We start from the raw sequence: 24,953 nt of genomic DNA, 5'->3' as shown, positions 1-24,953 counted from the left end.
GATAAGGATTTTAGATGCAATATAATGGATGTTTCCAACATGTTTCTCCTGGTCAGGCTTGACTGTAGACAAAGCTTGGTCCCTGAAAGTCCATGCAAATCGGCCCTCCTTAGAAGTCATATAATAATCATAATGCATGCAAGTTGGATCGGTAGCATTAGCGCTAGCCCCATGGCTGAATATGCCACTTGGTCCTGGTCCAGTTGGGTTTTGCTGCTGACTGAACTGAGCTCTGACTTGGACATACTGGCCTTACAGTTAAGTCTAACTGGACGATCTATTTCATCATGAAACAAACAAAAAACAGTTCATACAATTTTAAGAAGACATGATTTACATTTCTAAAACAGGCAGCAGTAAAATGTATATTTTTGTTACTTTAATGAGCATTAGAGAGCGTTTAGCTTCAAATAAACATTTGTAGAACAGACTCTGTCTTTGCCAAGCTGGACCCTAGAAAATTTTCTCTTTTTACCCCTTACGGGTGGCCTTACTGCTGAATCCAAATAAACCCCCCAAAAATATTTTTCACCCCTAATTTGGCACAGACTAATCTAAAGCAGATAGCTGTCTTCAGCTTCCCTGACATGGTGTGGGAGCATGACTGTAGCTAGACCTATGTCTAACAGGCAAAATTTACACATAGAAGTGAGAAAGTATTCTTCCTTTGACATTTTTCTCAGTTATTGCAAAAAAGTTTGCCACTGCTCAGTGTGATAATTAGCTGACCGAGCTAAATTCAAAACTTTCTGATGACTTAGTGAAGGCTTACTGCAGAATAGAAATGAGACTAGTTTTAGAATACTTCTGTGTATATATATAATTTGCTTCCACTTCTAACAAACTTCAGAGTCCACAAAGCCTTCCTGTCTTTATATCATTTATAAGCTGTATTGTCCGAGTATAGTCTTCGTTTTAGGAGTTATGTCACATTTGTATGTAGAAAGTGAACTCCCCTCATGGTGCTGCAGCTTTTGAGAGGTATTTTATTTACTCCTACTCTTGTTGACTGCAGCCCTCTTCCCATGCTGTCAGTCTGTGGTGCACGTCGCTCTCTTCATATTCCATTTAGCGCTATTGGCTATGAAGGGGCTTTGATATATAATTACTGTTGTGTGGTTTTGCTGTCGTGTCGCGGGCTCTGGTCTGAGCTCGCTGTCAGGGCCCGGCAGTGTTGGTGCTGGTGCTCCTCCCTTGGAGTGACTTTAGCATTAAAGAAGGAGCATATTAGAGAGCACACACACGCACAGTCCAAGGCCACATGGTGGTTTGTGTTGCATTAGGATGCTTCTTTTTTTTGTGTTACTGTTAAATAAAACTCTTTGGAATGTAGCAGAAATGCAAGATATTTGTGGAGCTTCATTTCAGGGCTTTTAGTGTGTTTTGATGATGTTTGATACAAGTTAAAGGCTGCATACTGAACCATGTAATTATCAGCCCTTATGTGATGTGGTTTATGATCAAAGTTTAGGCTGCAGAGAGACTGCTGGGACTGGATCAGCGCCATCCCTGTATCATAGCTGTGATAAAACACCATGGAGGTAAACAGTGCCACACACACTATAAGGACAAGTGGAGCATTGTTATAAAAGGGGCTCCCTTTTAGGAAAAATCATGTTCCACTATAAGGACAGTCTGCTCAGTTTGAAAGCCGTTATCTAAAGGCCGGGCCCCCCCCCCTACGGAGCCAGACTGCAGCTCCTCGCCGTGTCGGGGACAGTTCTGGATGGGTGCACGTTCCTTTATCTACTCACTGCAGGGGTGCTCCTATTTCCACGTAGGTGACCCGTCAACTGACCTCGCCCTTCTTCCTCTTCCCTAAAAGAGGCCACCTGGTTCTATAGAGCTGGCATCAAAAACACAGAGATGAAGTTTGCATACATTGGGCGTTTTCTGTGTCAAACTAGCGTGTGAGGCCACAAATAGTTTCTATCTGCAGTCACAAAAGAATGAAACACTGACAGAAATGTCGCTGTGGCTTGGCTCCTCTGGGAAAGCTCTAGTATTGATTGGTCAGGCCTGATTGGAGGTAATGTGCAGAGCTGGGTTAAGGGTCTTTGACTGGGGTCAGACCCACGTCTGCTCTCTGACAGAGTATGTGTGCTGACCATCTGCAGGGCTGCAGAAAGCTGCTGGATGCTACAAGCCCCACTGGGGATTTTACAGCACAAAACAATGGCATGACCGCAGTTTTAAAGCCTCCTGATTTCTATAAATGACTCCTCGTTTTGGTTTTGATTTAAAACTCAGCGTATGACAGAATCAATAAGCTCTGAATCTTTAAGTGGCTCTAACCCAGTTACAGTTCTAGCAAGGACACAGATGAAATCAGATGATTAGATACTTTGGCGCTCTGATTGTTTCCTGATTCCTGGAACTCCTCAGCTCCTCCAGGGGATCGAGCGCCCGGCCAGCCAAGCGTACAGCTGACAGCAGGTTCACATCCTCTGCTCAAATCCTCCACCGCAGCGGCCAAGAGTCTGAAACTGTGCCTCTGTGTTGGCTAAACTTCCACTTTGAGCTCCCAAAAGAGTGGATTATTCACCAATAGTACCCCCTCTTCCTCCCTAAAATATCAGCCTCTGCTTCTCCCCGTCTTCCAGCTGCGCACTTTCACTGCTGGTGTGTAAGAATAGTGTCACATGTCATGCTCAGTTTGTCCAATCCTGGGCGTGGCTCGCTGCAGGCCTCACTGACCACGAGAAGCCTTTGGTCAGAAAAAAAAGCAGAGGCCCTGTCTCTTCACTGCTGAAGCCTGCATGGTTCATCAGAAACGGCGAGTGATCAGAGGGGGGTGGAGAAACAGAGAAAAGGCAGCTTTTACCCCCAAATTACAAGCGGTTAATTGTGAAAAGGGAGACCTGTGGAGAGAGGAGTGGCAGCTTTCCTCCCCCCCTTTACCTCCTCTTGGTGTCCACTGAGCTCTACCCACGCTGCTGAGGACAATATGGCCGCCGCAGACAGGAACCTCCTGCTGGAGCTGAGGATAAAAGCCACAGGAACTTTCTGTCAAACACTCACACGGTGCATGCAAACAGAAAAACAGAAAAAGCGTGGGCTATTGTTTGGGCTCAGTCACTCACTGAATCTTGTGACAGCTGCTGCAGTGTGTCTCCTACTTCCACAATGAAAAATACTAATAAAGAAGTCTAATGAAATAGATTTGGAGGAAGGAAATGGTGCACAATCCCTCCCTGTGTACTGCGTGTGAATTAGCCTCTTTTAACAAGGTGATAATTTGGATGTTGTCAGAACAGAGCCAGGCGCCCTCCCTCTACAGTTTAACGGTCATTCACTGCTGCTAAACAAACACTATTTAGCACATTATAAAGGTTCCCCTGGAGGCTGGAGAAACAAACACTCTAATATAGTTTTGTTAATTATCCCTGTGAAGTCCTCGCTGCTTCCTAAAGAAGAGAAATGGAGTCTGTGGAAAAAGAGGAGAATGTGATGACAGTAAACCTGCAAAACCGTCACATGTCCCAGGTATTAAGTCCCAAAGGTAGCCATTAAGGTGCAGGAGAGTGAGCCTGCCTCTGGGAAAAAAGAAGACGTACATACACTCTCAGAAACGGAGAGAGAGAGAGAGAGAGATAGTGGCCAAGGTCTCCTGAGGTTTCCATTAGCCTGGCAGTAAAAGAGCAGAGCTCATTAGAAGCCCTGAGTTGTCTCCCTGTGCAGCTCGGCAGCTCGACACTCGTCACTCTCTCCGTTTAGATGAACTCCCAGAGCTGCCGGGCGCTCTCATAAGACCTGTAAGAACACTTCAACTCCAAAACAACCTGGCCAAACTCAGCTCACTTCCAATTATTTTCCACCATGAGGAGTTTTTCGCTCGCTTGTTTAGCTGATCAGAATCAGACGGCTGGGCTGGAAACTGTAGTGCAACTTTGGAGGCAGAAAAACCGATGCATCATTATCAAACTGATTCAGTTCTCTAACTGGGGGAGTTGGAAACAGAGCTGATTAGACTTTTGTCAAAAAAATAGGTCATGGGTTTAGAAATGAGTAAGAAACTATATCCAAAGTAGATTGATTCTCTTAGATCATGTCACTGATGTGAATAAACCCTCTCTGAACATTTTAGCCTTGTTATTTTAGTTTGTGTAGCACTCTGAACATTTCTGCTTATCATAAACGTATATTACATTAACATTAATTCATATTTACTTTAGAGGTTTTTATTTTGTTACGAGGAGCATTTTCCCTGGACTTTTAAACAGTTACCTGAAGCGTTGATACAAATTTCCCATAACTCACCTAGAATAATATTTATTCAACCTGAACATTTTTTAATAAGTTACCTTTACACAGTTTTATTTTATCAACCTAAATAAGATGTCAGTCCTTAACATTTTCATTTAACTACCAAGGATCTTTACAGTTAAATTGCCATGAACATTTTTAGGTATGGTCTTTGAACATTACTTTGTTTGCCCTAAATGTTTAGTTTTGTTTTTCTGACCCTTACTACAGAGTTGGCCTGAACCTTTCTACTGGTGGTGTATAGATAATTCGATATGGCTCGGTTAACCGATCTTAGCGTCAGCAGTCCGAGTGCATTTGTCCGTGGAGCCCTGGATCGGTAAAATGCAGCACAAAGTGGTCTTGGGACCGGTTTTAACGTTAGAGATCGGTTCATTGAGGCGCTGCTGCTTTTCATAGCCCATTCTGCCATGCTCTGGTTCAGCGCCTTTAAACGAGAGTCCTGTGCACCGTAGGTGCTTGGTAGGTAGCTGGCAGCTGGATGTGTTCGGTCCGGTCGTCGCCTAAACGTCTTTCAGTTGCAGTTCTGCACCTCAGGAAAAAGTCATGTGGACTTGAAGGTTCAATTAATCACTCTAGGATTGTGGGTACTGTAGTATTCTTGGCAGAGATTACAAATAAACTGATTTCCTTAAACAGAGGGGTTAATGTCCTACAAACTTTACTTATGGAGAAAATGAATTGGGTTTTCACTTCCAGAACCACGCCATTGAGCTCTACTGCTAATTTCTAGCTCTTGTCCCTAGTTGGGCCTCGAAACACAGTTCATAATATGTACAGTATTCAGAAGCATAAAATGACACACTACTTTGTAGTATAAGGATTCAAAAAATACATATACCACAATAAATCAGTACAAAGCCTACATAACCATGTGGCAACCAGCAACCCCCTAAATATCATCTTTTTTTTATTTTTCTTTTTTGAGATTGTTATAACCTGAACATTAGCCTATTTCACTTTAGTCAACTTTGATCATTTTCACCCCCCCCCCCCCCAAAAAAAAAAAAAAAAAAATAGCATACCCAATTACTTTTTGACCCTGAAGATTTTTGACCAAGTTACCACAAATAACTTAAATCTGCTTACCCGGAACATCATTTCATATTAACTCTGGAGATTTTACTTTGTTTTTGTATACATCTTTACTGAGTTAGCCTGAACATTTTGCTTGTACCATCTTGAATTACTTGGTAATCTTGAACAGTTTTACTGAGTTGGTATAAACATGTATGTGTGTATATGGTTATATGGAACATTTTTACTTTATGACCCCCAGTTTTGACATTTCCAGGACTATTTCTGTTATTCTGAACATTGGTTTTTCTGGAATTGACCTTTTTTTTTTTTCTTTTTTTTTTTTTAACCAAGGTTGATGATTTCACTTGCTTTCCTTCAGAATTCCAACGTAATTGTTACCTGTAACATTTCAATATTGGTTATCTTATACATTTTTACCTGGTAGGGGTGCGCGGTATTTGCGGTAGATGGTATACCTAAATGTTATAAATTTGGCCTTCGGTAGAGATTTGGACTCTACCGACCAATCGTGATAACGCTTGTTAATGACGTCATCGTATCTGCCTCAGTGTGAGTTAGCAGGCAAAAACACGTGTTTTTTCACCTCAAAGTCTGATGGCTGTACCGCAACTAAGTCAGTGTGCTGACTCTGTCAGCCTGTCTGGGGGTTTAACACAAGCTAAGTGTTGCTTTGGCTGGTCGCAGAGGCCAGCACTGCAGCTCTTCCTCTTACAACGGCATGAACAACCATTTAAAAGTCTATTTTAACTTTAACTTATCGTCAAAGGCAAGAAAAATGCCATGGTATGATTTTCAGGCCATATCGCCCAGGCCTGTTATCTGGTTACCACAAACAATTTTACACAATTACTCTGTATTTCTCAGTAGTTTTCGCTAACTTTGAACTTTAAACTTAGTAAGCCTGTTTTCATTGTTTCCATTCTGAATATTTTCACTTAGCCTAATATATCTGAAAATATGACTTGCTTACTCTTAGTATTTTCAAAAATCAGTGATGAAATCTGTTGAAGCCAAGCTGTGCATAAATCTGTTATAACTAACTTATTTCTTTGTTTTCTTCTATTTCTGATTTACTTTTGTACTTGGCCAGATCTCCATTCCAAAAGAATTCTTTGAGCTTAATAGGAAAAAGCTGCTTATATCGAAGTTATTGTTGTAGAACTTGTGGAAATTTGGCATCAGTGAACCTCTGTGATTTGTATATAATTTGATCCAAATCAGAATAAAATTCTATAATAATTCAAGAATAAGAGCAGTAGAGGATGGAACATCTTTGGCGAAGGTTTGTGAGAACTTTCCACCTCTGGATGTGCTTTGACAAAGAAAACTTTAATTTAGCTGTTGAAAAGATTTATGAAAACATACATCCTCTTCAAGCCAAGGGCTGACATATAGCATTAAGCTTGCCTTTCTCAAATATCTCTCTTTTTGAGCCTGCTCTTTTTTTTTCTGCTTTTACTGCATTTACAAAATAGCTCGTCTGTCTGGCACAGAGTTCGAGCAGATCCCGTTTCACTCCTGGAGATACGGCATAGGGGTGAAAACATTTGTCATCGTGATCACAAACCACAAAGAACCTGAACCTGAACTTCTATCTCCCATGTCTGCTTTTGGCAGAACTTTGTAGCAGAAATGGTTAAAACTGTCTCAAACAATAATTATCTTGTCCTCCAGGCATTCTGAGATATAGTGTGAGACATCTCGGCTGAAATCCAAAGAAAACCGAAGGATAGCCTGAGGATTTCAGCTGCCACTCTTTCCATCTCCAGGTTAATTGTCACGACTGGCGCTATCCTCACTCAATTTAGCTAATTATACGTTTGCTCAGGAGGCAGGCTGTCTTCAGGAATTTGTAAACCATTAACCTGCTCTAACAGCTGCAGTGTGATTAATGGAAGCAAAATAATAGTGCACATACACTCTCAGGAAGATGATTTTCTGCTCACTGAGTGACATACAGTAAAGAGGAAATCCCCTCTTTCTCACTGGTACACTTTGTAGTTCACCTGCCTTCAAAAAGGTGTGCAGGCAGTTACGGTTGACAGCCAATTCAAACAGGATGCAAAGTAGCTAGCTCGCTCCCTCAGTGTGAGTGTGTGCGACTGCGTGAGCGTCTAGGGAGTGGGGGTGGTGGCATCTATGTTCTTGTGGAGTCTGTTTCATCTTTTATTCATCTTTGCTGTAGCTAGATCAAGGAGTCATGTGCCTCTTGGTGCATGTCAAGTGTCAGGAAATCAGTCAGAATGGCTGATTCTGGCTGCACAGCCACACAAAAACCAGCCAGAAATGCCAACACACACAAACTCACACATGAACTGAGTCTCCACCTGCAGCCCTTCATTGTTGTTTGCCCTCTTTGTTTTTTATCCTCTCACGGTTCATCAGTTTATTCCATCTGAGCTGTCAGTCAGTCACACCCTGGTCCTGATGGAGCGATGGGCAGTATTTCAAGTTTTTCAGGTTCCTGTAAAACAATAGAAAATATGTATTTTAGGTTTTTGTATAACAGATGGCCATGTAATTAACAACTGGGAAAAAATTCAGCGATAAAAACGTCTTAGTATAAAAATTACATTTCAGAACCATGAAAAATAAGGCAGGAATGTCTGCTCTAGGATAACCTTCTTATAGTTCAAAGGTTCAGGGCCCAAAAGTGTATAGTGATGTAAACTTCTGTTTCTTTTCTGCATTTATATTAGACATCTGAGTCAAAAGGGTGCTACTGGATATGCTCCGACTCCTAATATTGCTCCTTCAAAATCAAAGTCTTTGATCAACATGAGAAGTGGGGACTTTTAATGACAAATACAGCATAAATGTAATGTGTCTTTAACTGAAAATATGAGCAAAGCGACAGCACAAGATGTGTTAGTTTATTTATTTATTTAGCCTTTTTTAGAGAGAGATGGGACGGATGTAGCTGGAAGCAGGGTTGAGAGAGTCAGATAACATGTTGAAAGAGCCACTGACTAAAAGTCCCTGTAAAGTGAAATCCAAACTTTGTGTCTAAACACACTAGAGATGTTGGAATAAGGCTGCTACAAAAATGTAAAAACACTGACATTTATGTGTGACTGAGTGTTTTATTTAGGCCGTTTGAATTTTGTTCTTCTCCTGGCTTGGTTTTATTTGGGCAGGGCAAATTAAGGAGCCCATGACATCACCAATCATGATGTGGAAATACCCCGTCCCACCGTAACGCTACAATGATATAAAATCACTGAGCATTTCATCTCAGTACAGTCTGTTTTTAGCTGATGTACTGTCGTCACTGAAAGTTGCATCCAGTTCCATTCTGTGTTTTGTTCATTGTGAGGTAAATTTCCAAAATCTATCACCCATGGTGGCCCACGGGTCATTAAAAGCATTACAACAGACGGATTTGTACCAGAAAACAGTAAATCAAATCCCCAACTCCAGTCTCTCTGCTCTGACACAGAGCCAGGCAGCTGTGCTCTGATAGATGCATTTTTAAAATTTGAGAGGATCATATTTCTCATGATTGGGTGTGGCTTCAGCTCATTCAACTGACACACCCACACCATCCCACTGCCTCATTTTTCATGATTTTGAAGCTTAATTTCATAAACTTAGAGATGTTTTTCACGACTGAAATTTGGCCTGGTGGTTCATACCATAGTGGCCTTTCATACAACAAACCTAAAATAAGGATTTTTTTACCACTTTACAGGTTCTTTAAAGATGTATCAGTACATTTATTCATTTCAATTGATCTAATTTAGGTGCAATTAGATTTTTTTTTATAAAATCAAGATATTGATTCCTGTTTGAAACCATGGCAACAAAAATAGAAGTCATAAATAGCCAATATTGGGCAATTTCCTGCACACTGTTGATATTGCACAAATATGTTGCCAACAATTGGAAAGTGGTTGGAACTGGCAATAAGCAAGGGGTTCCTCCTCCTTTTCCAAATATTGCCAGGGAGTTTGTTGAATTTTGGACATTGTTGTATTTCTTCGTTTTAAATGTGAGTGAAGATCATTAAGATTGTCCAGTTTTTGATTCTGTTAAATGATAGGAATTTTTTGACTGTAAAACACATTGTAAGAGTATTTAACAACCTCAACATATGTGAATGTTTCCATTATTTCTGGACAGTTTAGATGATGTGTAAGAGGTTTGGAGCTGCACAGCGTTGCAGTGGTTTGCACTGTGCATCAGTGCAAGAAGGTTCCTTGTCCAAATCCTGGTTGGATTTCGCCTTCCTGTGCAGAGTTTGCATGATCTCATTGTGTATGCATGGGCTCTCACTGAGTACTCCAGCTTCCTCCCACAGTCCAAAGACATGCTTGTTAAATTATATGGCAACTCTTAACACCTAATGACAGATTGTGGGATCAGAGAAGTGGGACTGAAGAGTTTTTCTGCAGTTTTTTATAACTAGAAATAAAAAAATTGCCTAATATTGGGCCTCAACTCTTTTTTGGCAGCTGTGATATCAAACAGGTTTCAGTCTAGTTTGATTGTTACCAGAATACACTCATTGTTTAAATTCTGGTATTAGTTAATTCATTTATTTTGTTACAGAAAAATATTGAGATAGACACTGTGTGTCGCTGTTTGGCTAAAGAAGATAAAGAAATGTCTTTCGGTCCATTTTGCCCAGCCCTACTCATCAGTTTTTTCCATCCGTGCTGTCACTCAGTCACACCCTGATACTGATGGAGCGGTGGAATGTGTGCCGAGCTCCGCGCTAACACCTTCCGCAAACACAAAATGCAAACACAAACACACTGATTAAAGGGGATTACTAGGGCTAAACAAATTCTGGGTAATATCTCCAAGTGGTGGATTTCAGGGAGTGTTTTTGTGGGAGTTTTTTGGAGTCCATGGCGCTGAGGACAACACAATAAGTAGCTTGATTGTTGCGGCGGTGTCAGGTGACTCATCTTGTATCGTGTGTCAAACAAAGTGGTGAGATGTTGTGTTAAGTGTTACCAAAACAAAGAGGTCTTTCACCTCTGTAAACCAGGAAAATTGAGCTTCTTTTGGGGCAGCATTTTCAGGAAGAAAAAAGCGACACTTCTGTAAGCTGTTGCACATTCATGAGAGAAACAGAAGGAAAAGGAGGAGGAATTTCTTTCCAGCCTCCACCATCCCTTTCACCAACTCCTCTGTTTTATTTATACCACATGGTGGGCTCCCTCGCTTCACTGCAGGGTTATTAACACTCGGTAATTCCAGGCAGCCGCCTATGGCCACAGGCCGGTGTGGTTCCAGGCCCTGAAAAACCCTTACGGCACCACACATTCCTGCGTTGTTTCCCAAAGGTGCCAAGTAGCAACAGCAATACTTAAAAACAGATTTTCCAAGTTGGGAAAATGATAGTTACTTATTGAATTGAATAATTTGTGCTTGTCACGCCTGTGCGATGCTGCCCATCACAAGGTGACCACAATGGTAGAAAAAGTATGTCTCAGCCTCAGTTAAGCATTTTGAAGACATGACAGAGGGGGATGTGAAGCTGTGGCTGGGGGGGTAATATGCTGTTGGGGTGTCTGACATGTAGTCCATGACATTATATGTGGTGGTTAGCTCTCTATTTATTTATTCTAGCGCGCTAGTTTCTGATGTTGCCTCCAAAACCAGGCTGGGTTTGAGCCTGAAACCAGTTTAGATGGTCCGTGACCGCAACCCTGACTCCCCCTTTTCTCCATCTTTTTGGACTCACATTCTCCCTGTCATTCACTCTCCCTCTCCTACACACTCAGCTCAGACTCCATGATAAAAAATGCTCCACTCTGGCGAAGCACGACTCCCTGATTCCAGTGAAAAATGATGGATGGATGAGTTGCGTCGGTGGGGTTAACTGCGTTGTTTACATGCAGGGTCAGCGGATTCCCAGGCTGCTCTGACATGGTGCAACTTCTTGATGGAGTTAAGGGTCTGGGAGCTGCATTTATCAACCAGATTAGGAGTCTAGCACAGGGGGGTTGGTTATCAAAGTGTCACAGAGCAAGATACAAGACCAAGGCTTTGACCAATTTTGGCCATTACACTGAGGAATATGATGTTCTGGATGAGCTTAAAATGCTGTCTGCTTCATTATACTTTGACCTCAGATCCTGTTGTGGAGTCATTCACCATTTCCCTCGAGACTTCCTTTGTTTCCTCTTGTTAGAAATGTCCCAATCAAGAATTGTACAGCAAAGCCTGAATATGCAATTTTAATATCTTTCCTAAAAGTACTCTTAAAGCAATTGAATTGCACAGAAAGCCTTCTGAATGCACTTTTCGCCTTGGGACCCCTTATAGCAAACCATGTATGGTGCCCATTTTAAACATATTGATCACTTTATGTTTCTTACCAAAGAAAAAGATCAGTTGGATGGAGTTATATTGCACTTTTAGCCTTCCTTTTTGGAAGATGACAACCAATTATCAGCCTGGTTTATCATTGGAGCTGATATTGGGCATTTGGCCGATAACCCGTATCCAAAGTGCGCTACTCAGGTTCATCTGTGAGATGTGTCTTCCCTTTTGACTGTTTTTATTCCTCACACTTTCACCTGATAATCCTGCCTACATTTCTATCTGATATCACAGACGTCACATGTGTAATAGGCAGTCAAAACTGAAGCCTGTTTCAGACTGGGTGCGTGTTTGCTGCGTTTAGCTGCAGCACATATCAGCTCTGGGTTTCACTGTCACTGCTATCATACAAGAGACCTTTGTTCTTTGTGTTGGCTCTGGCTTCCTGCTGTCACAGCCCTGTCTTTTTTCCTAAGTTTTACCTCAGTTAATCCCCCTACAAGTGACATTATTCATTGTATAACTGAGCCGAGAATACAAACATTCTGTACAAACAACATGAGTTACTCCACATAAATGCGATACTGGGCTTTTGCTTTGAAAAGCACAAACCAAAAGAGTAATTATACTGTGTTTATCTTCCCCATGACATATTTTATATATGTAAAAAACTGAACTTCACTAAGTTTAAGTCTAAATTTAAAGAACAGCTTTATTTGACCAACGCATTTCGGCTTGCGGACGTCATCGGTGTCATCAAGTGACATTGCAAACATTCTACCGACATGGGCATAAATATCTGCCAAAACAGGGTAAGTATGGCTGTATGTGTATCATTTACTTGTCTATTTTGGCCAAGAGACACACAGGTCACAGGTCACGGGAAAAAATAGGCAAGCCTTGTGTTCTCTATATTCTCAGCATGTGTGGCGACCGTGCATGGGACACTGTACTCATGCAAGCAGTCTAAAACTGCTTGTTAACATGCTAGCCATGATGCTGCTGAGATGTGGCCGCCAAGTGTCATGTCTGAAGTGATTGAAGCACCATTGACTCAAACCCTATTGGTTCCAAATATCGGTTATGAGTCCTGTGAACTTCTAATAGTTGGTATCAGTATCAGCCCTGAAAAATTCATATCGGTCGACCGTACATTTGAGTCATCTCCCAACATCTTAGATTTAAAAGGAACTATTGAGCAATGCTACTGATTGCAATTTAAGTTGTAAAGATGCCAGTTTGGCTAGATTTATTTTTGGGCTTTTATGCTGTTATTTGGGGGGACCGTGGATGAAATGGGAAATTGTAAGAGAGAGTGAGAATGGATTAGACTTGGACCTGGACCACCCACTTGGAGATCTATAGCTTCTGTGGGCTGCAACCCAGGCACAAGGCCAATGGTGTCCTGTAAAGGTTGGAACTATAGAACAAATCAAGATCAGCTTGCACTGAGAGATTAGGCTTTATTTGGGGTAATTCATCTTTTACCAAGAACAGTTGGGTCCAAGAAGAAATAATCAGCCCAAGGTCCTAGTCTTTAACCATTACTCCAAAGGACATTGGCCTGGAACTCCTCATAGATGGCTGTTGTAGACATACTTTGACTGAAAACCCTGAAATGGAAACTGAGAAAACATCCCATTGTGATGCATTTGAACTGGAAATAGATCTAAGTGCTTAGTGAATTCAGTGTATTTTATCTCCCATTTGTACGGCTCTCCCCTTGGTGGAGTGGACTTTTCAACAGTATCTCCAGTCAAGCAGCAGATATGGAGGATAAAAGTCTGCTCCATTTACAACAGGCTTCTTTGGCAGCAGCACTTTTCAGAAAAGAATTTAAGCTTTCAAAGAGCCCCCCTCCATATACAATATGTGTGCCCCTCCATCCTGGTCTGACTGTGTGATACTAGGCCAGCCTGCATTATTAATCTCTTCAGCAGACAGATGATTTGGAGGGGCTTCCACTCAGCCACCTTCCTGGGTTTCCAGTGACACCATTATTCAGTGAAGCCTGTTAATTTGAAACCTCAGGCCTGGGACGAGCGCTGACAAATGACTCTGATCAGGCTGATGAAGCTCAAGCATCACTTCGGGTTCATCTCCTGGCGAGCTTGGGGTATGAAGTTTCAAGCAGGTGTGATGGATGTTGTAGAAACGGAGACTTTCTCAACAACAGGTGCAAATGAACGGACACTTTTGGTGCCAAAACACGCATCAAGAAGACTTCACCAAAGCCTTCAGAATACTCTACAGCAAGATCTCAGGTTCAAGTTGGGATCCGTGACTCCTCTCAGCCAGGAAATGAACTGTCAGAAACCTCTAAGTGGCCACATTCTCACACCTGGACTCCACTCCAAGTACTTGACAGAGAAAGCAGATGAGACTTCTGTGAGCCCAGCCGGAGCTCTTCTCTCCTCTTTGCGCTGTAAACCATCCTCTCTATTCTTTAATTTACAGCCAAAGCCGTGCTCTGTGGTTAAATATAATGTCAGACTCCAGGCACATTGGACTATATTTCAAAATGTCTGGCTTCTTCAAGTGCTACTTTGAAAGTATTCAGTGAGCCAGTAGCTGCATGCATTCCTGCCCTCCTTGTAGTAGCCTGAGTGAGTGTGTTAGATAAACACGATGCTCTCTTAAGTTTTATTTCATAGCATTCAGGCTTTTCCCACTGTGAATTGAGAGGGAACTGGAAATGAGTGCTTAGTTATTTATGAATGCCACAAAGTTTCCAAATTTGCATGTATAATCCATCATCCTCTCCGTATGCTTTGTTGTTTGTAATATATGCATTTGTGCTAAACACTCGAATGCTTGTTGTCTTCGATGGTAAAAGACCAAATTTACACCCAACTGTGAAGGAACAAGCTCTGGTCAAGATCCTTATCATCCAACGAGAATAAAGATGTTTCTTTGTATTTCCTGAAAACGCTTGTACGTCCATTGCGCTGGTTCATGTGAAGTGCTCGCTTAAGAGGCTCTTAGAAAAGAAAGGGACTCTTTCAGTACCACTTCACTCACTTCCTCCCTCTCCTCCTTCTTTCCACTTGTGAAGTGTCACTTTGCTATCAGACCTCAAGGCCTGGCTGTCAAGGGTCGAGGGAACTTTGGTGATCAATGTAAAGGATGTCGGGGTGAAGAGAAGAAACCAGCATGGTTAGATGCTGAGAAAAGTTGGGCAGCACTGATCTCCCCCTAAAATGATGGTTTATTTGACTTTCTTATTAAGGATTATTTGGTGGACTCTTGTTTTGCGCTGTTACCTCCTATGGGAATATGGACACTCGCTCCAGGCTCTTTGAGACCACACATCTCAAGCTTGCAATGCCCCTTTGACTAAAGCCACACCCTCCCTTCTTGTTGTAGATACAAAATGCCTCCTGATTTGTCTGTAGTCAAATAAACAAGCCCTAATTTGAGATTCAAATGCTTTCAACCTTCAGACATGTGAGACAATTGAAAACCTTTTGTATCGAACAGCAAAATCAACAGACAGCCGCCAAGTAGCTCTTTCCCTTTGTCTCAGAGCGAGCTAGACATTCTGTCAGGGATGCTGTGACACAAACGGCACAGTGGCAGCCCGTTATCATCAAATCAAACATGACAGGAGGGAGGCAGAAGCATCAGACAGAAATAACCCCTTTTTCCTGTCTGCTGTTTATCTCCAGCGGGATGAGGGCTCTTTAAAACACAGGCCAAAGGGCCACTCCGCCGGGCCCCCTGTTTGATGCTGTCATGACAAGGCGTCTGCTTTGTGTCTTATCGCTGTTTTTGGCATGTCTTTAAACTTGGGGATATTCTCAGTGGACAAAAGGTGCTGAGAGAAATGGAGGGGAGAGAAAAAGACATGAAAAGGTAAAGAAAACAACAGGAAAGTTTAACTGTAATATCTGTTATCAAATTAGGTTACAGCAGCTTGTAAATCCACATATTAGGCACCAAAAGTCTTAAAGCTGGAGGGTGGCTGCCCATTTTTGTAATCCTCCCCTGACATTGCAGAAAATCCTTGTATCAATGTTTAAATCCTGGAGCCAAGCAACCAGCTACCCCAAAACTGATCAAATATTTGATTTGGCACAAGAAGAGGATCGGATTGCAAACATTTTAGACTGTGTCCATATTTTCAAAGCGTGAAGAAACAAAACATCCTGCAATCCATCAAAATTCCCTCAATTCATAATGCATCATAGCTTTTCAAACTTTCAAAATGGATTATTGACAATAAGATGTTGTAGTATGTGTCAAGTGAATAACAGGGAAAGTTTCTGGGAGAATCTGTCATGGTGTGATAAATGATTTGCAGGGGTATCTTTGAAAGCTACCAGTAGAACATAGGATAAGATGACTGGTAAGCGTGCATTTTATTCTGGGTGAGAGGGAGTTGTATTGGGGTGGGGGTGGGGGGTATCGAAATGAAATATTGATGTGGATGTTTTTAAAAAAATATTTTTAAGAAGACAGCATCATCCCTCTCTGTATTCATACATCTATGTGCAACTCATAGGATTAAGTGAGCTTGCGTTACTCAGATATGACAGTTTTGAGGTAACTTAAGATGTTTATTGCCTCTGTAACTCCACCAGCTGACTCTGATTTGTGGTCATCCACAAGGTGAGTCATAAGATATCATTTAGTTACATGATTCTAATGATTTCTATCGTTTATTGAGTAAAATATTCAACAAACTGCCACACCGGGGAAACTCTATCCCATATCGTGGTTGCGTTCACATCTCATTTGAACTGTGCCAGAGTCCAATTGAATCGCGTCCGAGTCCACCTCCCAAAGTGCACCTGGGTGGTTAGTTTGCATTCACATTAATTGAAACTAGGCTTGGGTTCAAGGTACTCTGATTGGGGACAGGGTCCCTAGTGTGAAAGCATCCTTAAATGTAACAATGCCAATCCTTGTTCTGCAAAGGCCATCTTTTTCTTTTTAACTCACTAGCTAGCGATTGGATTTGGGCTCCTTATAACAGTTGAACTGCATAGTTTTCCTGTTTTAAGCCTTTAAATGTGAAGATTGCATCTGGCCAATTTACCAACAGCCATTTTGTTGGAATGCTTTCAGAAAGGGGTGGGCCAATGTCGTTTGGGCAAAGTACCCAGATTGATTGCTTTAATCAATTAGAGACATGGCACTGACTTTTTAGAATTGTTGGTAGAGTATTTCTTTGCTCCTAAATTGCAGGAAAACCACGCTTTTCTTAAAACAAACTTGTGTGTCTACAGGAGGAAACAGTCATTTCACACTTGGGTGTCTTGTAAGTCTACCTTGAATGGTTATCAAATTAATACTAACAAAAATATCCACTATGGGTGGGATTTTTACTTCCGGAGCACCCCTGTTGAGCTCTGTTGGAGTTCTCGGTATCTAAGGGAAACGGGAGGTTGTTTGCAGGGCAATTTTGGCACACGTTCTACTCAAGAGCCCTCCAAAGGACCTCTCTCACTTGAGCTTGAGAGGGACGTAAAAGTGCTCCACTCAGGCCTTGATAAGCACCCCCCCTTCTTCTCCTCTATCTGCCCCCTCTCTACCCTGCCCCCAACCCCGCCCCTGTGCCCTGACCACTGCCCTGCTCACCCCTCTGCTCTGGGACAATGGCTGACTTTCAAAGAAAAGCAGGAAAAAAGAAGAGCCTGGTGTCACAGAATTGCCTGTTTGCTGACGGAATCTTTGAAAGCAGCACCTCATAAATCAAAAAGGAGCATAATAGGCATTGTTTCTCTAAGAGCTACTTGTCCCACTAAAATTCCCTTCCTCTGTCCCCTTTCTGTCTCTTTTTCTAGCTAAAGAGTGGGCCAAGTCAGAGGTTTTATCAGGGGGGGTCTCGTCTTGCAAATTTGGCGCCTTTTTAAAGGATTCCTCACCACTTTCTTTCTCCCTCGCTATCCAACCATCTCCGTGTTTTACGCTCCTCCAACCCCCAACACTCAAGGATTCCCTGAGCTTGGATCAGCATAATCTATCACTATGCACATTGTAACTCAGGCCTCCTCCCTATCTCCACGCCGCATTGTCATTTTGAAATCGGATTAGACGGGAAGCCATTTGCCTCTTCTGTGTCAGTCCTGGACTCTTTTTGTATGTTAGCACAAGGAATGACAAAAAAGCTTGCAGCTCCTGTCACCATGGAGAGAATGACGAATAGCGTGCAGCTCAAGCCGAGCATGCTTGGTTTATATATTCCTAGAAGATGCTGAAGAGGTGCTGTTTAAACAGTTTGAAGTTGTGGCAGGGAAACGGATGTGCATGTGCTGACAGCGTGTTGTTTGCAGAAATGGTGGAAGGGTCTGTCAGGCTTTAGCATAAAACCACACACTGTATCTGTTTTGATTCTGACGCTCTATTAATGAGCTCGGGCCCCGGACTGCCTTCACCCCTCTGATGTGTCAGCAATCAAGAAGATATTATCATAATTAGATCACTGGCTCTGCATTAGGATTACACAAATCTGCCAACACCATTTCCACCAGGCGTTTTATTGGTTACCTGACGTTACCCTGGGTATTTTTGCCTCTCGCTCACCATTCTCTTCTCTCTTGCACACAAATACGTGCAGAGATGGAGAGCTGATGTTCCATGAATTAGCCATGAGCTTGATGGACATGAACTAGATTCCAGCTTTTAGAGAATATATCTAAAGGAACAGCTGAAGCTCTGGGGATGAATTCACTATTACAGACTTCTGATTGTACTGAATAGCCTGTGCATTGTAGTTTTTCTTACCTATCTTACTGTGTAAATAGTCAGTCTAGGATTACATAGTGTTTGAATGGGGTTGACTACAATAGTACTGTCTACACAATAGAGTATCAGTGTTCCTGTAGTAACAATTAGAGGGGATGCTTGGGGTACTACAATCTAACAAGAGTCTTATCAGCAAGTCTGTTCACCCTGATACACCAGTGCTTTCTTATCTAACCCCTCTTTGTTTATTTTTTACATTGTTGGGTGCCTTCTTTAATTGCTTATTTATTGTATTTGGTTGTGGGTAAAGGGGGGTTTTGGGTGTCTTTTTTGTTACAAAGCTAAATGCACTTGGTTGTAATGTTTTAGCTGTCCGTAACCCCAACCTTAGCTGTTCTCTTTATGAATTTATGGTCTTTATCATTTGTGTCAAGTCTTCTTTAATTAAGCATGATATATGGTTTATAAGTTATGGTCGTTTTTAAGCTGAAGTTACATTCAAGTATAGTACTCTTGAGGTTTATCACAATACCAGATATTTTACCTTCATTAAAAGGCCAAGTCCACATGTAGGCAAGCTTTATTGAAAATTGAGGCTTCCATACTCGGTTTAAAACAAAAAAAAAAACATTAGAAACAAAATTGATTGTCCTGCACTGATGTGATCTTTAAAGAGCATGCTGTGTTGACAGAAGTCTGTAGGAAGGAGAAAAGGAGCACCCTCCCAAAAATAAACTTCTTAAGGTGCACAACAAAAAGACTTACTTGATTGAGGCACTTGTCCCAAAAATGAGGGACAGACTACTGTCAAAACTGAGACGTCGGCACTCAAAAATGTCCTTTAAAGCAGTTTTTTTTAAGCAAAGCACAACCAAAGCTTTCACCTCGTGGTTGACGCTGAAGAAGACCACAAGTCAAATGCATCCATTGTGTCTTGCCTAAATAAAACAGCTTAAAAGGACATTTTTGAGTGCTAGCATCTCAGTTTTGACAGTAGTCTGTCCCTCACTTTTTGGGACAAGCGCCTCACAAGGGTACTGTGGCATTGTCCTTGACATGCAGAAATTGTCTTTCATTTCATTTTCAAAGTTGTCCCACCAACCAACCAGGGTCTTGTCCAAAACCGCTGATATGCTAGGATAAATAAAAACAATGTATGCCATTTTGCACTGCTAGCAAAGGATGTCAACATTTTATGAGAGGGTCTCCAGATATATAGACAAGCAAATGACAAGTCACATTGCCTTTGGTTTCTGATTTACAATGGTGGCATTTAAAAAGAGAGGCAAACTTCTTACTTTCCCCACTGACTACTCTTGTGTGCTAGGTTTTTCTATGATGTATGCACATTTTTTTTTTGTTGTTAAACAAGTCTGGGCACCACTGCTTTAAGGCATGACCACCTCTGATTGCCAAGTTGCTACCATGGTGGTCTATTAACCAAGAGAGACAAATATGACTTCTTCCAAGTCTGGTCTTGTCCAAATAAGTTCTCATCCAAATTTGGTTTTGTCCATTTATGGTTTCGCCTGATTCCAAAATCACAAGATAGCAAAGATAAAAATGCTGAACCTCGATGCCTCAAATAAGTGAGTAAACAAACCAACTGATGACATCACAGCGGCAATGTCCACCTCTTTTATCCAGTCTATAATTTAATCCCACGCACATCAAACCAACAAGCCTTCTCCTTTGGACTGTGAAAACTGATCCATGTCCCAATGTCAGTCAAACCACTCTTATCGCCTCCACCATAATCTAGACTCTGCGGTCGGCCACCAGCTCTGAAACTTAATGCCGGGAGAGCCGAGAGCGTTCACTTTCCCTTTAAAACCAGTTGTTCTCAAGTACCTCTTGATTATACGTCTGCATGTAACATATCTGTGAAGAGCTCAGCAGCCAGCCCTCATCCAAAACCAAACCCACTCTTGTCAAAAAACAGATTCCCTTTCTGAAACAAGACTCATCATCTGTCAGCAATGTTGCATATTTGTACTTTTTGCAGGCCTGGGTATGGTGGGATTACTGTGCCTGAGTCAGCATGGTAGATAAAGAGTTTTTTCTCTGATGGTACGATGACAAAGGGTGAATTTTGATGATGTTGAACAGTTTTGGAATATGAAATCCAGCTGTGAGGTTTGAAGAACAATAGAGTCGAGGCATGAGATAATGGGATTCACACAAAGTTTAAAAAGTGATGGATGGATTTAAGGGGTAACAGAGCAGCCTTGTTAGATTTGAATGGCAGGGTACTGAGGAGTCCTAGCAGGGGTGGGAAACCCTTCACGTTATCCCTAATATGGTGAAATTCAGGGCCCCATCATGTTTAGAAATTCTTGTAAATGTTTCCCTTTGTCTGATTATGTGGTAAAAAAGAGTTTTCTGTTTTCTGTCAGGAGTGAGATATCTGATGAGTGAGTGAGCATGTTGACGTTGGAAAGCTGCCTGCACTAATAGGCTTTCAGAGCCCTATAATAAAGCTAAACAGGCTCAGTGAGTCATTGATTACAGAGCACTGTACACTCCATCAACTTGATTACATTATGCAAGACTTGCTCCACCTTATCCTCCTCCTAACCTAATTTTTTTGTCCTCATATGTCTGCAGGGATCTGATGCCCAAGACTCTGGAGGGCCAGATCACCATGGAGAAAACTCCCAGCTACTTTGTGACCAGGGAGGCTCCGGCCAGGATCTCCGCCATGTCCAGGGACACCAAACTGATCGTGGTCGTGAGGGACCCGGTCACCAGAGCTATCTCGGACTACACTCAGACTCTGTCCAAGAAGCCTGACATTCCCTCTTTTGAGAGCCTCACCTTCAAAAACAGGACTACAGGGCTCATCGACACCTCATGGAGCGCCATCCAGATCGGCATCTACGCCAAGCACCTGGACAACTGGCTGCAGTACTTCCCAATGGACCAGATTTTGTTTGTGAGCGGCGAGCGCCTCATAAGCGACCCGGCTGGAGAGCTGGGCCGCGTTCAGGACTTCTTAGGGCTCAAGAGGATCATCACGGACAAACACTTTTACTTCAACCAGACCAAGGGTTTCCCATGCCTGAAGAAGGCCGAAGGCAGCAGTAAGCCTCACTGCCTGGGCAAAACCAAAGGGCGGACCCACCCGAACATTGACCCTGAGGTGGTGCAGAGGCTACGGGACTTCTACAGACCCTTTAACATGAAGTTCTACCAGATGACGGGACATAACTTTGGTTGGGATTGATGTGAAATCACTAAAGACTTCTTTTGGAGTTTTTTTTTTCTTCTGTGATTTAATGGCAAGATGTGGAGATATTGCTATATATATGTAAAATGTACAGAAATCTATTTTATAATAATTTATTTTTATTTCTAAGCAATTAATTCACTAAGCTGCCTAACCATATTTGTACATAACATCCGGCCCACATGTTTTTAACATTCCTCATTTTTATTTTGATCTCTCTCGCTCCTCCCTTGTGGTCCTGTAAACTCAGCGGATTTATCGGTGCTTCGTATGCAGATAATCAAGAGATGACTGAAGATATAGGGGTGGAAAATGAAAAAAAGCACCATATTACGGGTACAGAGTGCTCACAGAGAAGTGGAGAATACCTTCCTCATTTCATCATCCTTTTTAATCCTTGTCATACTCTCTCTGCGTTTCACTACAGCACAAATTTTCAGTTAACTTTCCCACAATCCAATTTTCTGACACTTGCATAGGCTTACGGATCTTATGTCCCTTTCCACTCAATAACAGCTTGATCAATAGGTCTAATTGATCCTCATTGTGTCACTCATGCTTAAAGTATACAGCTGCCCTTTCATTCTCAGAGCTCCTGCTGCCTGCTCTAATGAATGGCCCATCCATCAAGCGGTAAATCCCATCTCGGACTGCATAAGGGCCCATGTTAACATTATGCTAATCGGGTAAAGGTAACGGGCAGATCGATCGAGCCTCCCGCTCTCTAACTCCCCATTAGGAGCAGCGTTGGCTGAGAGCCCAGCTCCTGCCCTATCCACTCAGTTCATAGGTCACACAAAGTCTCAATCAAATTTCCTTGAGAGGCATTTGATTTGTTGAGCAGAGCAGGAGAAGGCGGGGAGCGGGTGCCTTGTTTTCATGGTAAAATCTTAGCGTGAGGTAGCAAAGGCATATCTGTCAGAGCATAAAGATCGAAAAGATGACAGACAACAGAAGCAAGGCGTCGCCTCATTGAAATAGCTCCTCTTCAAACAGACACCACTTCTTAGATCCCAGAGTAAAGAGATCAAAGGAACAGGAAAGGTTTTTGTGAAGCGCTCTCAGCATGGCAAGATTAGCCTCAGGCCGGGTTTTAGAGTCTCCGGTGATCGTCAGAACCTCATGTGCCATCGTCCATGGCCGATATACTTTATGCCTTATTCACTCTTGTCATTTTCATACATCTCATCTCTCCTCAGCAGATCTCTACTCTCTACTTGTTGCCAAAAAAACAAACCCTTTGGGTTGCTATCATCTTTCACACAGCTTGAATCTCTGTCCCCGCTCTTTCCCCCTGTAATGCTTCTTTGTTTTCGTCTTTCTACTTGAATTCTTGATATGCAAGAGGGAGATAAAGCGTGGCTATCATTCTTTGACGTGCTGCCTCGTCTCTCTGCAGCGGGTGGCGTGTTGTAATAAGGGCATAGGAAGGTGTCCATGCTGTGCTGCGCTGCGCTATGCTATGCATGCTCAATGCGGTGGCCATTAAGAAAACGCAGGGATAATATAGAAGGATTATTAAGGCTCATTTATGCTCTGTGGTAATGTCATCCGTATTTCAGCAGGTTATCTGGAAGCGTACAGATGTGGACCAAATATTGCTGAGTTTAAGCCTAACCAGCAAAACAGAATTAAGAAGGGTACTTTGGAAAATGTTTGAGTCTTTTTGAGTAAAGATTACACAAGAACTCTTTATCTGCAAGGAGTCTTTTATACCTTAAACAGCCAGCAGGTAAAATTTATCTTTTCACAGAGGGAGTACTTAAACAGCAAAACTTCTATTGTTTATCTACTGGGGTGAAATAAAACAGAGAAAAAATTGTGTTTTCTGATGGGGTAAATTTTACCTGCATGGCAGTTCCAGGTATAAATGTCCATTTTAAAATCTGTATATTTTTTTGAAAACAGTTTTTTAACAACAACAGGTGACTCTAAAAGTTTTATCACTATGAAGTTAGACAGTTATGAAACACTCCTGGGTAAATTTTACCCAGTGGCGCTTCTAGGGTTAAACATGTTCATGGCATTAGCTTGGCCAGGCATGAGGTCAAATGGCAACAAATTGGCTACACAGAGATTAGATAATTGTCAGTCAGATGGCAGAAAAGGAAACCACAACCTTTAATGGATGCAAGTTTTAACATCCACTTCAGCATGAGAATGTTTGGCTAATGATGGCTGAATCATTAAAGACATAAGGATCTACTTTCTTGCATAAAAGGAGCATAAATGAGCCTTAAGCATCCAGAGGAGGGCTTCAGACTGAATGTACACAACCGATCCTCACAACAGAAGTCCCTCCTATCTTTATTTCAAGATCAGATTGTCGCATTAAAAAGTTAAAATTTGATTGTCCCTGTTTTCTTTGGAAAATTTTGTGCCTCTTTAACTTTCCAATCCAACACAGTTAGCCTGCTTTTGTCTTTATAACAGATAATCACTCTAATTTTACTGTTTGTGTTCTTTTCCAGTTAAAACCAGCTGTCTGGTTTAGCCTCAAACCAATGGTTGTTAGCAGGGGAGATGGAGGCTTGTTACACTGTATTTCTATGACTTTTTGGGGCCTATGCGATGATACTCCTTATGAGAGTTTATGTACGTGGAGAAAGCCTTCATCCCCCCTCCTCTCCTTAGTGCAATGTGTGATTTTAACAAAGCATTTATGATGACCTCTCATAGCAAGGCGTCACACTCTGGAAGGAAAAGTCTGTCTTTTTTCCCTGTAACTGATGGAGAAACTGCATTTGAATTCTGTTAGAGTTCACGTTACTGAGGGGATGTCTGACATTTAAAGAAAACAACTGGCACCCATGGGTCAACTCCATGCAGCCACATTGGTTTTATGGTTGAGTTTTATTCAACCAGTTTTGAAATCTAAAAAATGTTAGAAATGTTTGTCTTACCCACATTATAATATGTATTTAGACTAGCAGATCTGTATGTACAAAGATGAAAAAAGAAATGTAAATCAAGTATTTTGTGGTATGTACATCAAAGGAATTAATTTTACACAATGCAAAGGAGAAAATGGAACAGATGTTTCTAGATGATTAAATACTGAACATTCATAAGATTTCTTTGTATGAAGAAATAAATAAAAAGTATATATTTTACCAAAACCTCTTTTTACTGACTTTTATTTCCTTTATACTTTAATGAGTTTTATCTTTGAAATAGAAATAACACACTCAGATGAGAATTCCTTGTTCATGATCATTTTAAGGTTTAATTAAGTCACACAAATTCTCTGACTAAAGAACCAGAACATGGACTGACAGTTTGATGTCTTGAATAATTATCACTTAATGCTAGAATGTTTTTACCATCTCATCAACTGAAGGGTAATGGTCTGTCATAAGATTTGATGAAACCAGAGGATTTTAATGCTTTTAACAGACTTAGTTATTCAACTGAGGGAAAGAAGACAATTTGTAGATGAAATTGTACATAT

The 24,953-nt window shown here is 41.7% G+C and overlaps 1 protein-coding gene across 1 annotated transcript in view; it reads left to right on the top strand.

Moving 5' to 3' along the window:
• The window catches only part of hs3st3b1b (heparan sulfate (glucosamine) 3-O-sulfotransferase 3B1b), a 30,115-nt gene extending 5,505 nt beyond the window's left edge, over positions 1 to 24,610 (top strand). The window contains exon 2 of the mRNA XM_041815771.1: positions 20,881 to 24,610. Coding sequence (XP_041671705.1) covers positions 20,881 to 21,499 — 619 coding nt within the window. The 3' untranslated portion in view covers positions 21,500 to 24,610. The remainder of the gene's footprint in view (positions 1 to 20,880) is intronic.
• Positions 24,611 to 24,953: the final 343 nt, after the last annotated feature.

The sequence above is a fragment of the Cheilinus undulatus genome, linkage group 20, assembly GCF_018320785.1.
Source record: "Cheilinus undulatus linkage group 20, ASM1832078v1, whole genome shotgun sequence".
Lineage (NCBI taxonomy): Eukaryota > Metazoa > Chordata > Actinopteri > Labriformes > Labridae > Cheilinus > Cheilinus undulatus.
The sequence above is the reverse complement of the archived record's forward strand: the minus strand, read 5'-3'. Positions and strand labels throughout refer to the sequence as shown.